The sequence below is a fragment of the Uloborus diversus genome, chromosome 2 (genome assembly GCF_026930045.1).
Source record: "Uloborus diversus isolate 005 chromosome 2, Udiv.v.3.1, whole genome shotgun sequence".
In the NCBI taxonomy this organism is placed as follows: domain Eukaryota; kingdom Metazoa; phylum Arthropoda; class Arachnida; order Araneae; family Uloboridae; genus Uloborus; species Uloborus diversus.
This window is the reverse complement of record NC_072732.1, coordinates 58,206,828-58,221,807: the sequence shown is the minus strand read 5'-3', so window position 1 is coordinate 58,221,807 and position 14,980 is coordinate 58,206,828. Positions and strand designations below refer to the sequence as shown.

General features: G+C 36.4%; 1 protein-coding gene across 1 annotated transcript in view; it reads right to left on the bottom strand.

Annotated features, from left to right (window-relative positions):
- The window catches only part of LOC129235170 (cap-specific mRNA (nucleoside-2'-O-)-methyltransferase 1-like), an 84,694-nt gene extending 71,763 nt beyond the window's left edge, over positions 1 to 12,931 (bottom strand). Inside the window, exon 1 of the mRNA XM_054868859.1 lies at positions 12,795 to 12,931. Coding sequence (XP_054724834.1) covers positions 12,795 to 12,828 — 34 coding nt within the window. The 5' untranslated portion in view covers positions 12,829 to 12,931. The remainder of the gene's footprint in view (positions 1 to 12,794) is intronic.
- Positions 12,932 to 14,980: the final 2,049 nt, after the last annotated feature.

Below are 14,980 nucleotides of genomic sequence, written 5' to 3'. Positions count from 1 at the left end.
GAACAAATCAAGACAAATTCAAATTATGATGGAATACTTCCGATTAGGAGGAATAACTGTTTTACAAGTAGATAGGAAAACTAATGTATTAATTTGCTCGTTTGCAATAAAAACATGCCAGAATAGCTCCAGACCAGTTGCAGTAATAGGTACACATACAGATCTGCTCTTGATTCTATGTGAAAGAGGTATGTCTGGAATGTCACTGTATTTTTTACCCCAAACTCATATAATACAAAGAAAAATATTACAATATATTGAAAGTACAAGAAGCCTTGGGTCCCTTGAAAGATCTTCTTCTTTTGCTCCACGCAGCCACAGAATGTGACTCTGACTCCACGTCAGCTATATTCAGAAAGGGTAAATTTTGAGCTTTCAAGTTGCTAAAGGAAAATCTCAAACTGTTTTCTCTGATCTCACAGCGCAGTCGTTTTCAGCTTGAAACATCCAGAAAAGGTCACCCAGATTGTAGAAGTGTTGCTGAAACATATTTTGGTGGGAGTAACATTTAATTCTCTAGACATCTTAGATACAACCACTATAATACCAAAACTCCTTCTTCAAAATTTAAAGCTTAGCAACTCTTCCACCTACAAGTGCAGTTGCTTCACAGCATCCATTTTATGTTTATTCAAAAGTACAACAGTGGCTTAGGAAAAACATGAATCCAATTAAATGGGGATGTGTTATGATTTCTGTGTACAGTTTCGATGATGAGGATGATGATATTGAATGGTGATGCTTTTTTTTTTTTTTTAGATTTTTACTGACAATACTACTATCTTCTTCATATATTTTACATGCTTTCAAAAAAGATATTATGTGTCACTTTTTAAAGTACTAAATAAATGATATTCTGCAATTAATAACTATTTTTCAGGAATATATCAATTATTTTGCAGTTCATATTTTTAAAAAAATACCATAAAAAATTCCTTATTTTAGTAGCTTATTTGTTTTGCTGCATATTACGTAGAAATTAGAAAATTTAGCTTTTGATGTCAAAACAATTATATGAACCCTTTTATTAGTTATTTTAGGGTATATATTGAAACAGTATTACTTTTAGAGCATACAGGGTTTTTTTTAGAACTGAAAAATCTTCATTTTTGACTGAGTTATAAGGAAAACAAAAAGAACTAGGCAGCCATCTTTGATCCGCCATTTTGGATGGAAGCTCACATTAGATGTTAGGAGATTTTTTAGGATTTACTCTACATGCTAGGAGGAACTAATTCTGAAAATATTTCTTAATTATAAATTTGTGGTGCAAAAATTCCTAAATTTACTGGGCTAGCTGTTCATGAAAGAAAAATGAAGATGCTCGTGTGAAAATTTAAGGTACTCAGTGGCGTACCTAAGGAGTCTATAGCGTCCCCACTGAACTCTAAGGATGGTACTCTACCCCCATATCGTTTCATAGAAATTCATTAACGAAAATAGCATGAGCAATTTATTATTGAAACATTAGAACCTAATCGTAAAATATTCTTGCTAAAGTAAGGGGATCCGGGGATTTCCCCGTAGAAAACCCTTGAAATTTTACTTTAAAAAAATGCAGTTTTAGACAATCTTTGTTAATAGGTAGAGAGGTTCGAGTTATCTCCCCAGGCAAATTTTGCAATTGAATTTTTAAAAACGCAACCGTAGATTACCTTTGACTATTTTTAAAAACGGGGGAGGGCTATGGGGCATTCTCCCCCAGTAATATTTAAAGTTATTGATCGAAAAACGCAGTTTTAGACGATTTCAAGGTGATGTTAGAGGGAGGAGAGATTCAATTCTCTCTGAAATTGAAACTCCAAAAATGCTATTTTGGCAGATCTTCGTTAGGGGAGGAGTTTTCAGGGCCTGTCACTTGGAACCTTTATGAAATTGAAGCCAAAGTTTAAGACGACCTTTAATGACTTTGGCGAGACAGGGGGAGACGCTTCCCATGAAAATTTTTGAAGTTGTCTCTTTAAAAAAGCAGGGTTAATTGATCTTTTGTAATATTTCTGGGAGGAGTTTGCTCCCCTTTTAATTTGTAACATACATTGCGTCTTATTTGAATAATTTTTCAAAATATTTCTTTTCCTTCGGAAAGTTAAAATGCCACCCCCTTTTCGAAAAAAAGATTATCCAGAGCGGAAAACGGAAACTAACTCCTCCCAGATACGCCACTGCAATGTAGAAGTATTGAGCAGACCCAGAAAATTCATCATATATGCAAAAATTCTTTTTATACGAGGGGCATTACTGATTGTCACTTTTTTCCTTCAGCTCGACTGCTGCTTATCTTCAAAAAAAATCATGAAGGTAATCAACTTTAAACTCATAATATTTTTTCGAAAAAATCTTGACAAATTACTGCCCCTCTTCCTCAAAGACGCCGAGAGGGGGGGGGGGCAGTAGGGGCAAAATCCCTGGGGCCCAGGCCGAGAGGGGGTCTGGGCTTCTCCTCAAAAAAGAAAAAAAAAATTCCCAGCGTATATGCTGCTAACTGAACTTCTTTTTGGTGTTGGAAAAGCAGAAACGTCTCTAAGTCAATATTTTAGCTCATTAAATACTGTTTAAGGCTTTCACAGCCGGCGTCAATATGGGGAGCTAACATTTCCGGGCTTATTGGCCGTGGTCTAATTGGAGTAGAAATTCCAGACGTTTCGGCTTGCTTTGCTGCAGCCATCATCAGTGGTTTGAGTTTGGTGAGACTCATCAGTCTCACCACTGAGTTTGGTGAGACTCATCAGTCACACCACTGAGTTTGGTGAGACTCATCAGTCTCACCAAACTCAAACCACTGATGATGGCTGTAGCAAAGCAAGCCAAAACGTCTGGAATTTCTACTCCAATTAGACCACGGCCAATAAGCCCGGAAATGTTATCTCCCCATTTTAGCTCATTATTCAACATTATTCTGCATGTTCACAACATCAAGTGCTTGTGGATAAGATCCTTAGGGGGCTATCTTGTAGACACGTTTCTACTGCCATGACAATCAGTGCGCACTCCTTTCGTCGCATGCTTTCCTCCTTTTACTTGGGCCCGGGACCCGGTTGGATGACATCAAGGTAGGGGTTCCCAAACTTTGGGTCATGACCCCCAAGCATTTCTTATGGGGTCGTGACATTATCTTTACATTACAAAATATATCACTGCATAGTTTAAAAATTAAAATGCGTAGGGGAAAAGAGTAGTATTAATGCTTGAGCACAGTTGCCAATCCAGGAGAAAAGCTATAGGATTGCAGCACCCCACTCCACTCCCCCCCCCCCATATACCAGTATACCTGATCCCACAACATCCTCTTAGAATATCTTTTATTTTGGTTTAAGGACTTCCATTCCTACAAATTTCCACGAAAGAGTTCCGAACTCACCTACTAATAAAACCATCTAAAATCGTCAATTCCGTTTTTGGAAATTCAATTTCGAAAAATTTCTGTGAGAGATTCTCTAAACCCTAGCCCTTATCCTGAAAGATGTCCTGTAAAAGATCAAAAACAGTCACTTGCATTTTTAGAACTTAATTTTGAGCCTACTCCGGATAGAGTCCTGAACCCCATTCCATCTCCTAACTTCATCCAAAATAGCCAAGAAATGGGTTTTGTGGATTTTAAAATCACAAAACAATTTCAAATGAGTGCCTACTGTCCTCCTCACATAACTATAGATCATAAAACTTCGTTTTTTGGACTTAAATTTCAAAAGAAATTCAAGTGAATGTTCTCCAACTTTCCTCCTTGGCATCAAAGATAATTTACTATTCTGTTTTTGGGACTTAAATTTCCAAAAATGTTTTGAGAATACCTTCAATTCACTCTCCCTCCACATCATAAAAACTCATCTAAGATTTCGTTTTTGGATTTTCAATTCTGAAAAACTTCCAGCGGAGAGGCTTCTAATCAAAACCTTTTCCCTAATGTTTATAGTGGTCTTATAATTGCATTTTTAGGAGATATAATTCAAAAATTTTCCAGGAAAAAGTTGCTCGAACCGCTTCTGTTTCCAAAACTTTAACAAAGATGGTTGGCAACTTAGCATTTTTAGGATATTTCATTTCCATTTTTGAAAAATTAGAGAGCATCCTCGATCCTCCTCTCTGAGGCCCTGCACTCCCCCCTCCCCCCAACAAAAATATAGCCGTTCTCTCTCTCTTGTTATATATACGTTTGAAAAAAAATGAATAACTTCAAGAATTTTGAAAATGTCGAGGTCAAGATGCTTGTTTAACGTTAGAGTGGTTAGCTTTTTCTTAATATTTATTTAACCAGCTCTTTTATATTTTTTACCCAGAAAAATTACCAAATACGATTCTTTTTTTCCACTGTACACTGACTCATGGTATGAGGACTAAGATTACTATGAAGCAGGTGTTGCAGTATAGAAGGCACACTTGAGAAATCTGAAACGTAAATAAGAGGTAAGGGCAGTCAAAAGGATTTTTTTTGTTTGTTTTTATTGATTGAAGAAGGTTTCGCAAGTCACTATTTTGCCCCAGGGCCTGTGTAGAGCTCTCGGCGGCCCTGCTCTTCCTGTAGCACTCTTGGCGAGAGCCAATCCTATGTGACGGTGTCAAATCAATCTAAAATATTTTTACCGAGACCACAAACACTCGAATTTCAAACAAATAAAAATAACAGGCAGGAAATTACGGCAACTCCAGAAAGCTTCAAGGATAGCACCTCCACTCAATCCCAGAGAAACGCTCCCTTTTCAAGATTAATGCTTGTCTTAAAATTTTGTTTTTCAAACTTCAATCTGTAGAATTTTCTAGAGGTCCCTGAACTACTCCGACCATCATTAATCGATTAAAATGTCTATTCTAGAGACTAAATTTTGCAAAATTTTTCAGGGTAGAACACCCAAATTTTCTGATAACATGATTGAAGACCATCTACAATTGCATTTCTGGAATTTAAATTTCGAAAAATACCGAAGGAGGGCCGGCGAACAATTCCGCCCACTAACATTAAAATAGATTCTCTTAAAACTGCATTTTAGAAGTTGACTTTGAAAATGTTACAGGAGTGCGTCTCCTCACACCACCACTGTTGAAGATGGCCTTAAATTTCATTTTAAGTTCTTTGGCCAATTTAGAAAAGTTTCCGCGGGAGAGCTCCCAAATTTCTCCTCACCACATCATCAAAAATCATCTGAAATTGCATTATTGTTAGAGTTACAACTTCAAGAAATTTCTAGGGGAGAGCCCCTTAACCATCTTTTTCTCAACGCAATACGATATAACAGCTGCATTTTAAAAAGTTTCGAAAAATGGACGGAGGAAGAGTCTTTTCCTTTTCTCACAAATATAACCAAAGCTATTTTAAAATGCATTTTAAGGCAGCCCGCACATTGAACAGACATGTGTCTGAGACTAAAATGTCTTCACAATAGTGCAGGGAGAAACCAGTTATTTCTTCCTCTTGTGCGCACACTGAAAAGATCGTTACAAGTTCGTCGTGTCTTGCCCGTGTTTCACGTCTGCCCTCTGAATAGCACGTACACTATTTTGGAACATGTGTCTCATCCTTGTTTTCAAATATGGCGGCTCCTTAGGAACACGAAATTGATAATAGCCGATTAAAATTATGATGAAGTGTTGCATAGTTACACACTTAATGATTATTTGAATAAATATGCGGAAGAGAAAGAGTTGCACAAGATGGGAAAAAAATTAATCTCTTCTACAAAGTTTTAACTGCTGTTTAGGGCTATTTCATGGAAAGCGGTCATTTTGTCCCTTAGTGACGCCACATATATTTTAATAAAAATAATATTTTAAAATATTAATGAACAATTTTTTTCTGCTTAACAAATCACAAACTTGTGTGTGATTTCTTAACCATCTTGCAGTTTATGACAAGGTATCTCGTCCATTTAACCTTTAATTCTGGGACTGTCGAACTGCAAGGGGGTTAAACAAAAATGTCGCCATTACTATTATTACTTTTTAATGAAATATATGAGCCGTTACTGGCGGGACAACAGGGTTGACTTTTTCGTGAAATGGGCCTGTAGTTTAATTTTCCCATTATTTCGTAAATACTTTTGGAAATAATTTCAAGTTAGTGACTGTTTTTGATCTTTTACCGCAATTGCATTTCTGGTTTTTGTCAGTTTTCAACAGTTACAATTAAATATTTCACACTTGTTAGAAAGGTTCGTTGATCATGATATATCTCTGATATTTATTTTAAAAATATTATGGTATCTGATATGTTTGATATTGCTTTTTGTCTAAAAGTTAACTTTATTAACCTGATTGATTTATTATTAACAAGTATAATTGATCTAAATGATTAAAATCTTTTTTGCAGCAATTTGCATATAATATGATGGGCAATTTCACAGGTAACTGACTGACATTTTTAGAGCAAAACAGTGGATTTTGAAACATTCAATGCAAAATACATGTTTAGCTAATGATCTTTTCTCCTGGATTATTGCATTTGCTAAGCTGAATTTACTGGTATAATTGAATTCTTGAAATACATCAAAAGTACGGTAACTGACCGACACGGTACTTTAAAAATGTCAGTCAATCACTGTGTTTTTAACAAATTTTTAAAAATCAACCAAAATATATTTTGAGAATTCAATTAGACCATTAAATTCAGCTTAAAAGGTTGGTACAATAATCAAGGAGAAAATATCGTTAGCTCAACGCATATTTTGCATTGAACTTTACAAAAATACTTACTGTTTTGCTCTAAAACTGTCAGTCAGTTACCCGTGGAATTGCCCATACATTATTGCACCATTAAATATAATATAATATAAAATAATGGAAAATGGGTAACAGTGATTCGAGCATGCAGTTCCTATTTAAATAATTCAGTTTGTTTTGATCAAAAATATTGGATATGTATCAAAATATATGATTGATATCAGAATCATTGCCTGAGGGCGGGGGGGAGGAATAAGCCTTTGTTCCAGGCAGCAATTTGTGGGGGCAACAAATTTACCCCATTCCTGTTTTTTTCATTGATATTTGATATAAACCTCGAAAGAAAAGATAAGTAAGGGCGGTAGTTTCATGATTTTGCCCGTTTTGAAAACCTGGAGATCCGGCCGGCACTGATCAAAATATCGGATATTTTCGATACTTTGAAAAACATCATGATATTTTCAGACCTTGTTGTCCATTCAAAAATTAGTTTCTGATGTCCAAAAGCCAACCCTGATAATATCCAAGCATTTTAAGAAGGGAAAGAAATATATATCTCGAAACCAGCAAGTTATCTTCAAATAGTTATTTTAAATTAGTTTTAATTTAAAAAGATAAAATGTTAACTCTTCAGTTAATTTCCAACATTAAAATATTCATGTAACATTCATTGTAATACATGATTTAAAATTTTTTTAGTATGCTTATTAATACATTTCTAATGCTAATAACATAGCATTTATTTGAACTTTACAGCCTATACTTAGAATAACATAAACTATTTTGCCAAATGACCTCCCAATTTATTATTTTTATTTTAATTAATGTTGCATTTTATGTAATGTTTTCCCCTTATTTCTAGCTGTTCAACGCTAGAGTAAATGGAAAAACATACGTAATTGCTAGATGCGGCATTAAAGAACGTCAGACACCTGTCTTCTTGGTGTGCGCGCAAAAGTTAAGTTGTCTGGTGCATGACGTTGCCCCTATAGACAGGGGCATTTGGTCTCAGACACATGTCGCCTCAGTGTGCGCACTGCCTAAGATTACAATTTCAAAATTTTCTTGTAGGAGAAACCCCCGATGTATGAGTAAATCTGATGCCTTGACTCTCTGACCTACGCCTAGGTTGAGGTCTAATTTTAACTCTCTGACCCAATTTTAAACCAGAAGCTAAATCCTCTCTCTATATTTAAGATGCTTTTTGAATAAATTCAGATGCCACTGATTTCATACATTCATATAATTTTTTGTCCTCGCCATGGCCCTGCATCCCTTTTCCATTAGTTACCTAAATCTAAACCCCACAGGCTTTCTGGTATAGTGGTACCCCCATTACTAAAGCTCTATGCACGCCCTGGATGGGTTACTTGTGTTAACTCTATTGATTCAAAAAACCTAGTTCATCTATGATCATGCCTCATTCACATTGTGTTGAGATAATCCTTGAGAAGAGTAATAGCACAAAGCTAAAATTGTGGCCCTTTAATTCTGATGGTTTTGAACATCTCATCACGCCCTAATGAGCACTTTTCTGGAGAATTTTACTTTTTTATCTAATGCTTATGTTCGCTGTTAAACGGTCTGAGGTGGAGGGTGATAGCAAGGCACTGATTTTGAAGAGGATTATATTTGCACTAAATGTGCTGAACTCTCAGACTTAAGACTTAAGATGCTAGTTTTGGAAGCCCAGTTAGCATTAGGGTGTAAGCCAGTTGTAGAGGGTATAAATGTTCCAGAGATTCAGGGGGAAGTTTCAAATGAGGAGTTAGATTGGGAAACTAAGGGTGTAATTTTGGGGGACTCTATGGTAAGGGAGGTGGGTAACACAGTTGGGAGAGTAAAGCGTAAGGTGGCTAGGTGTTGTTTACCAGGGGCTCGGGTAAAAGACGTTAATATGGTTGCTGAAAAGAAGGGAGTATTGAATAAGGAGGACATGGTTACTTTGTGGGTGGGAACAAATGATGTAGGCCACAGTAAAAATGAGGAGTTTTCTAGGGAATGGGAATCCCTGTTGGATAAAGCAACCAGCTTTTCGACGAATGTCCAAGTGGTTGGTTTGCTTCCCAGGTATGGAGTGCATAGGAGCTGGCTAAATCAACGTGCTAGGTGTATGAACTTGCTACTGAAGTCAATTTGCGAAAAGCGCAGTATCAGGTTCATTGATGTATGGAGTCACTGTAAACGGGATTGGATTGCTAGGGATGGCCTGCATCTGAGCTCTACAGGGGTCAAAATGGTTAGTGGATTGATTTTAAGGGCTTTGGAGTCAAAAAACTAAGTTGGAATGGGGGGCATGGTTCAAGCACCAGGTATCGAGAGAATGTAATGTTTTTGGGTATTGCTAGAAATGGAAATAAAGTGACAAACAAGAGTAGTAATGTTAACAATTGTAATTTAGGAAATTTCAGGGTGTTAAATAAAAGCAACTTAGGCATGCTTAAAGTTTTCTATACCAATGCTCGCAGTATTAGGAACAAGATGGATGAATTGAAAAGCATAGTTATGGATGAGAAGTTGGATGTTATCGGAATTACAGAGACATGGGCTACCGAATCTGATGCAGAGTTATTACATATTGCTGGGTATAATTTGTTCAGACAGGATAGAGTAGGTAAAAGAGGTGGTGGGGTTTTATTTTATGTTAGAGACAATTTTATTTGCAATGAATTGGTCATAAATGATAAGCCTACTGATATTGATATGGTTTGGCTGGAGTTGATGAGCAGTAAGGGCATAAAGCTACGCTTTGGAAACATTTATAGGCCACCTAATTCAAACCAGGGACAAGATGAACAGATGTACCGTATTATTAGTGACATGTCTAGTAAGGGATCCGTTATCATAATGGGGGATTTCAATTTTCCGGGTATTGATTGGAATAATTTTTATCCTGGTAATGGCAAAGAAGAGGAATTTTTAAAAGTAATTGGTGACTGTTTCTTAGATCAAGTTGTAACTCAGGGAACTCGAGAGGAGGCCATTTTGGATCTAGTTTTTTGTGACATAGGTAGTTTTGTTCAGGGGTTGAGTGTAGGGGAGCATATTGGAGATAGTGATCATAACAGCATTAGGTTCCGGGTTAAATTTGAAGTGTGCAAAGATGATAATTTTAGGTTTGTGCCCAATTTCAGAAACACCGATTTTGTTGCACTTAGGCAGAGCTTGAAAGAGGTTTTTTCGTCAGGGTTGGAAAATAGCGACGTAGATCAGCAGTGGACGGAATTTAAGGATAAACTTGCTAAAACCGTTGGGGACTATGTTCCATTTAGGAGAAAAGGTGTTAGTACCAAAATTTGGCCCATGTGGTTCTCCAGGGAGACTAAAGAAGCTCTTAATTATAAGCAAGCCACTTTTCGTAAGTTTAAAGAAACTGGTCAGAGTGCGGAGAGGCTCCAGTATGGTAAGGCAAGGCGAAATTTTAAGTATTTGGTACGGATTCAGAAAAGGGAATTGGAGCAAAGGCTGGCAGATGACATTGATGGGAACCCTAAGAGGTTTTTTGCTTACGCTAATTCCGGGAAAGCTCGAAACAGTCAAATTGGGCCTTTGGTTGATGAGCATGGAAATTTAATCCATAACGATAGGGATATTGCAAATGTTCTAAATAACTTTTTTTCCAGTGTGTTTAACGATAACTGTATCTCAACAGTTGACACTAACAAGACACAAGCTATTATACAGCTTGAGGATTTTGTATTTTCCAGGGAGGAGGTTTTATTTCATTTGAAAAAGATTAAAGCAACTAAAGCTCCGGGACCAGATAATATTTATCCAAAAATTTTAGTTGAGTGTGCAGAGGAATTAGTGGATGTTATTTTGAATATTTTCAATGCTTCTTATAACTCGGGGACGGTGCCAGAGGACTGGAAGCTGGCTAACATAACGCCACTCTTCAAGAAGGGGTCTAAAGGTATTGCTGGGAATTATAGACCTGTAAGTTTGACTTCGGTGATTTGTAAGATTTTCGAAACTTTGATCAAAATTAAGATCATGATGTTCTTAGAGACTAATAGTCTGTTGACTAGTTTGCAGTATGGTTTCAGGAAAGGTAAATCCTGTACTACTAATTTATTGCATTTCTACGACAAGGTTACCTCAGCTTTAGATAACAAAAAATGTGTGGATGTTGTTTATATTGATTTTCAAAAAGCTTTTGACAAGGTACCGCATGTTGCTCTTCTCAGCAAGTTAGCTGACATTGGAATAGGAGGAAAAACTTTACTTTGGGTTAGAAATTGGCTTACTGGTAGGAAGCAAAGAGTAGTTGTGAGAGGAAATTATTCTAATTGGAGTGATGTTTTAAGTGGGGTTCCTCAGGGATCAGTTTTAGGGCCTCTTTTGTTTATTATATTTATGAATGACATCAATGAAAATATTTCTGGAAGCATGAATTGTTTTGCTGACGATGTAAAAGTTATGGGGATTGTCGAAAATGAAGAACAAGTAAAACAGCTGCAAGAGGATTTAGATCATATTACTAAGTGGGCAGATAAATGGGGTATGGCAGTTAATGTAGGGAAATGTCAAGTGCTACACTTAGGTCTTGGAAATAAGCGTATGAGATATCGTTTACAGGGTTCAGTCATAAATCAGGCAGATAATGTTATGGATCTGGGTGTCTTTATAAATCAGGACTTCAAGTTTAGTCAACAGTGCAGTATTGCTAGTAACAAAGCCAACAAAATGCTTGGGTTCATCAATAGATCTATTTCAAACAAATCTAAGAAAGTTCTTCTGCCTTTATATAGGAGTTTAGTAAGACCTCATTTGGAGTATGCTGTTCAGTTTTGGTCGCCTTATCTGAAGAAAGATATTTTTGTATTGGAAAGGGTTCAAAGAAGGGTAACTAAATTAGTAAGGGGACTCTCAGATTTAGATTATGATACCAGACTTAATAGGCTTAACATGTATAGCCTGGAGCAAAGGAGAGTCAGAGGGGACATGATTCAGTTATTTAAATTTATCAAAATGAAAGATGTAAATGGATTAAATTTTTGCGGGGAAAGCAGGACAAGGGGTCATTGTTTTAAGCTATTTAAATCTCAGGCTAACTTGGAAATCAGGAAAAACTACTACTTTAGCAGGGTCGTGGGCACTTGGAATAGCTTACCGGAAGAGGCGGTAATGAGCAAGGGAGTGGATAGCTTTAAGAGGGCCATTGATCTTCATTGGGGACTAATTAATTGACTAGGACCAGCCTAGCTGGGCCCAGTGCCTGTTGCTGGTCGTCACATTTGTATTTGTATTTGTATTTGATAGATGGTAGGGCACTTGATTTATATAGCAAGTTATTCCAAAAAAAAATTTCATTGAGAAGAATTTCACACATCTTACTCATGACCCAGGGCCGTCAGAGGGTTAATAATGAGCTTTGTTGAACAAGGATTCACTTCCTGTCTACACTAGTCGATTTCCCTACATAAAAACATGGTAAAACCACAGCTAACTCATTTGTGCAAAAAATTTGACTTACACCCTTTCTGAAATCATAGATTCATTTAGAAAATGATTGATACAAATGGGATACGAGTGAAGTTGCCAGTAAAGTTTCGGAAGAATTGTATTCTGAGCTGCATCATATGTTATTTTGTAAATGTCATTATAAAGCTTTTTTTTTTTTTTTTTTGAAATCATCAAAAAAAAAGAAGTTCCTGTTATTTAAATAAATCTATACCAGAATTTCAAAAATATTAATCAAATTTAGCACCCTCTTCTTCCTAAAAAAACAACTTTCTTTCCATATGCAGGTCTAGTTGAGCAAAATCTGAATGATGAAAGTTGAAAACATTTTAAATGTTAGTAGTAAACGAACTGAAACATTTAAGCAAACAAAATTTAAATAATGAATTTTCTATACTTTTTAGAAACATAAATTTAAAACCATTACAATGGCAAAAAAAAAAAAACTTCGAGAAAGAAAAGGCCTTCTCCTTTAGAACCAACAACAGTTTAAAGAAAATTAGACAGGAAAAATATTAGGTTGGAAAAAAATTCCAGAATTTTCAAGAAAAATTTCACACACTCGAAAATAAGTATTAATTCATTTGATGTTTTTGGGCAATAGAAAAATGACAATTCTACATCTTTGGATAAAAGTATTGGATGGTTTTTGATGGAAATGTTCTTATTTAAGTCTTTCTTACCACTCAACGACTTAAATTTCTTTAACATGTTCATCGTAAAAAGTAGATAAAATTTTATTTCATATCAGTTTAATAAGCTAAAATACTATTACACTAAGCTTTTAAAACTAAAGTTTCACTTTCAGTAACACGCATAAGAGTTTACAGTTTTTGTGACAGTTACATTTCATTGTAACAGGGATTAAAAAAAAAAAGTAACGATAATTCTGTACTAAAAGTCTCTTTTCTCCAACTTTTTTTTAGCAGGGTATATTCCTGGTAAAAGGAAGAAGAAATAATTTGAAAAAAAAAGGAACAATTAAAGAAAAGAATCAAATTTGAATTCTGAAATTTAGAATTCAAATTATGTGTTTCGCAATCAAGACAGGACCTTACTCATTGGACTTATTGTTTCAAGAAACGACTCCTGTCCCCTCTAGAGTCAGGGACTCTAGTCCCCTCAAGCCTGCCCTTCCTCCTGGGGTTTACTTGTGCATAGTTGGGTATGTGTCTGCAGGCGCACGTGCGTGCATGTGTAAGCTTATGTGTGTACGTAGACCTGTGTGTATGCACTTAGGCGTGTGTGTATGTGTGTAACGGCTTGTGCGTGAGAGTGTGTATGCGCGTAACGATGCGCGTGTGTGTAGGATATGGACGCCACCGACCAGGAGAAGAGGGAAGCGGCTACCGGGGGACTCAGGACCGGAGGCCAGTGGGCGGTGGTGCTGCAGAGGCCCCTGGCTGAAAAAGGAACTACAACATCAAGGACAGTTAAGTGAGAACAATAAGCAATCGTGATTGCAAAAAAAAGAAAATTGTACCAAGAAAAAAAATTTTTTTTTTTTAAATTCAAGTTTAAGCTTTAGTTTAGTATGCATAAAAAAATAATAACAGAAAAAAAACGTGTTTCTACAACCTACTCCTATCCTCCGAAATCGACTTTATCTATACCCAACCCTCTCGACTTTACAGGATACTCTAAAAACAAAAACAGCATCCAATACACAACAAACTTCCCAGGAGCCTGCCCCCCCCCCTCGATGGAGGCGTCCATTTCCTCTGGTCCTGGGGCCTCGAGCTTGTCCCTCCTCCGGGCGAAATGGGAAGATTGGGCGCCGAGCATTTTTGGTGCCGGGAACTTTGGGCGCCTAAGCACTTTGGGTGACAGCAGGACCGTCCCTAGGTCAAAAAACTTGGGGGGGGGGGACGTAACTAGAGGGGGGCAGACGGGGCTCGTGCCCCGGGCGTCAGATTTTAGGGGCGCTAAACTAACGAAGTAAATGCTCAAATTTATTTTTGTAAAAGAAAAAAAAAAGGAAACATTTTTTAAAAGTCCAAAAAAGGCCCCCTCAGTGCGGGCGCAAGCTGAAAGCTTGCATGGTTTAATGTGGATAAACGATCAAGTGTGGTAAAGATAATAGACGGAAAGAGAGTGAGGAGGGCGCAGTAAATAGCATGAATGTATTTTCTTAGAGTTACTGGTACTTATCATGTCTTATCTAAAGAACCTCCCTCTCGGAAGAGGAATATAGGAGTAAAGCCTATAGTAAGAACGGAACTATAAATGTGCCAAATATTCGCTCTTTACTTTCATTAAATACACAACTGCTATATATAGGCGGTCGAATAAATTATAGTTATCAAATAACGTGAAGTACTTGGAGTTTCAGTCTGACACCACTGCAGCTGAATTAGAAATGATACAGTATTTGTGAGTAACAATCCTATGTAATTTTGTTACAAAGCATCGTTTTTTGCTGTTAATTAAAGATAAGTCTGCTTATTTGCAAATTAATTACTGCTTATTATCCTGATTTTCGTTTATTCGAATTGCCTTTGGTCCAAGTTAGTTCGGATAAATAAGGTTATACTGTAAATAGAAATAATAGAAATAGCCTGCAAAGAAGCGCACTGAAAACATGTAATGTTAAAATGTTCAAGATTTGTTTTTTAAAAGAAGGTTAATAGAAAGAGTTTTTGATATCACGTACATTAGGTTTCTGTTTTTCTATTAAATGTTTTTCAAATGTATACTTATATACCATAAGTGGGGAACGTGCGTCCTTTATAAAATTTAACTCCTGTAATAATTAATATTTAATTTTAAATGCGTTGCATAAAAAATCATCAAGATACTGTCCAACCACGGATTGTATGGAATTTTCAAACGTCCAGATAAGACGAATCTATCTGAATGAGGGGGAAAA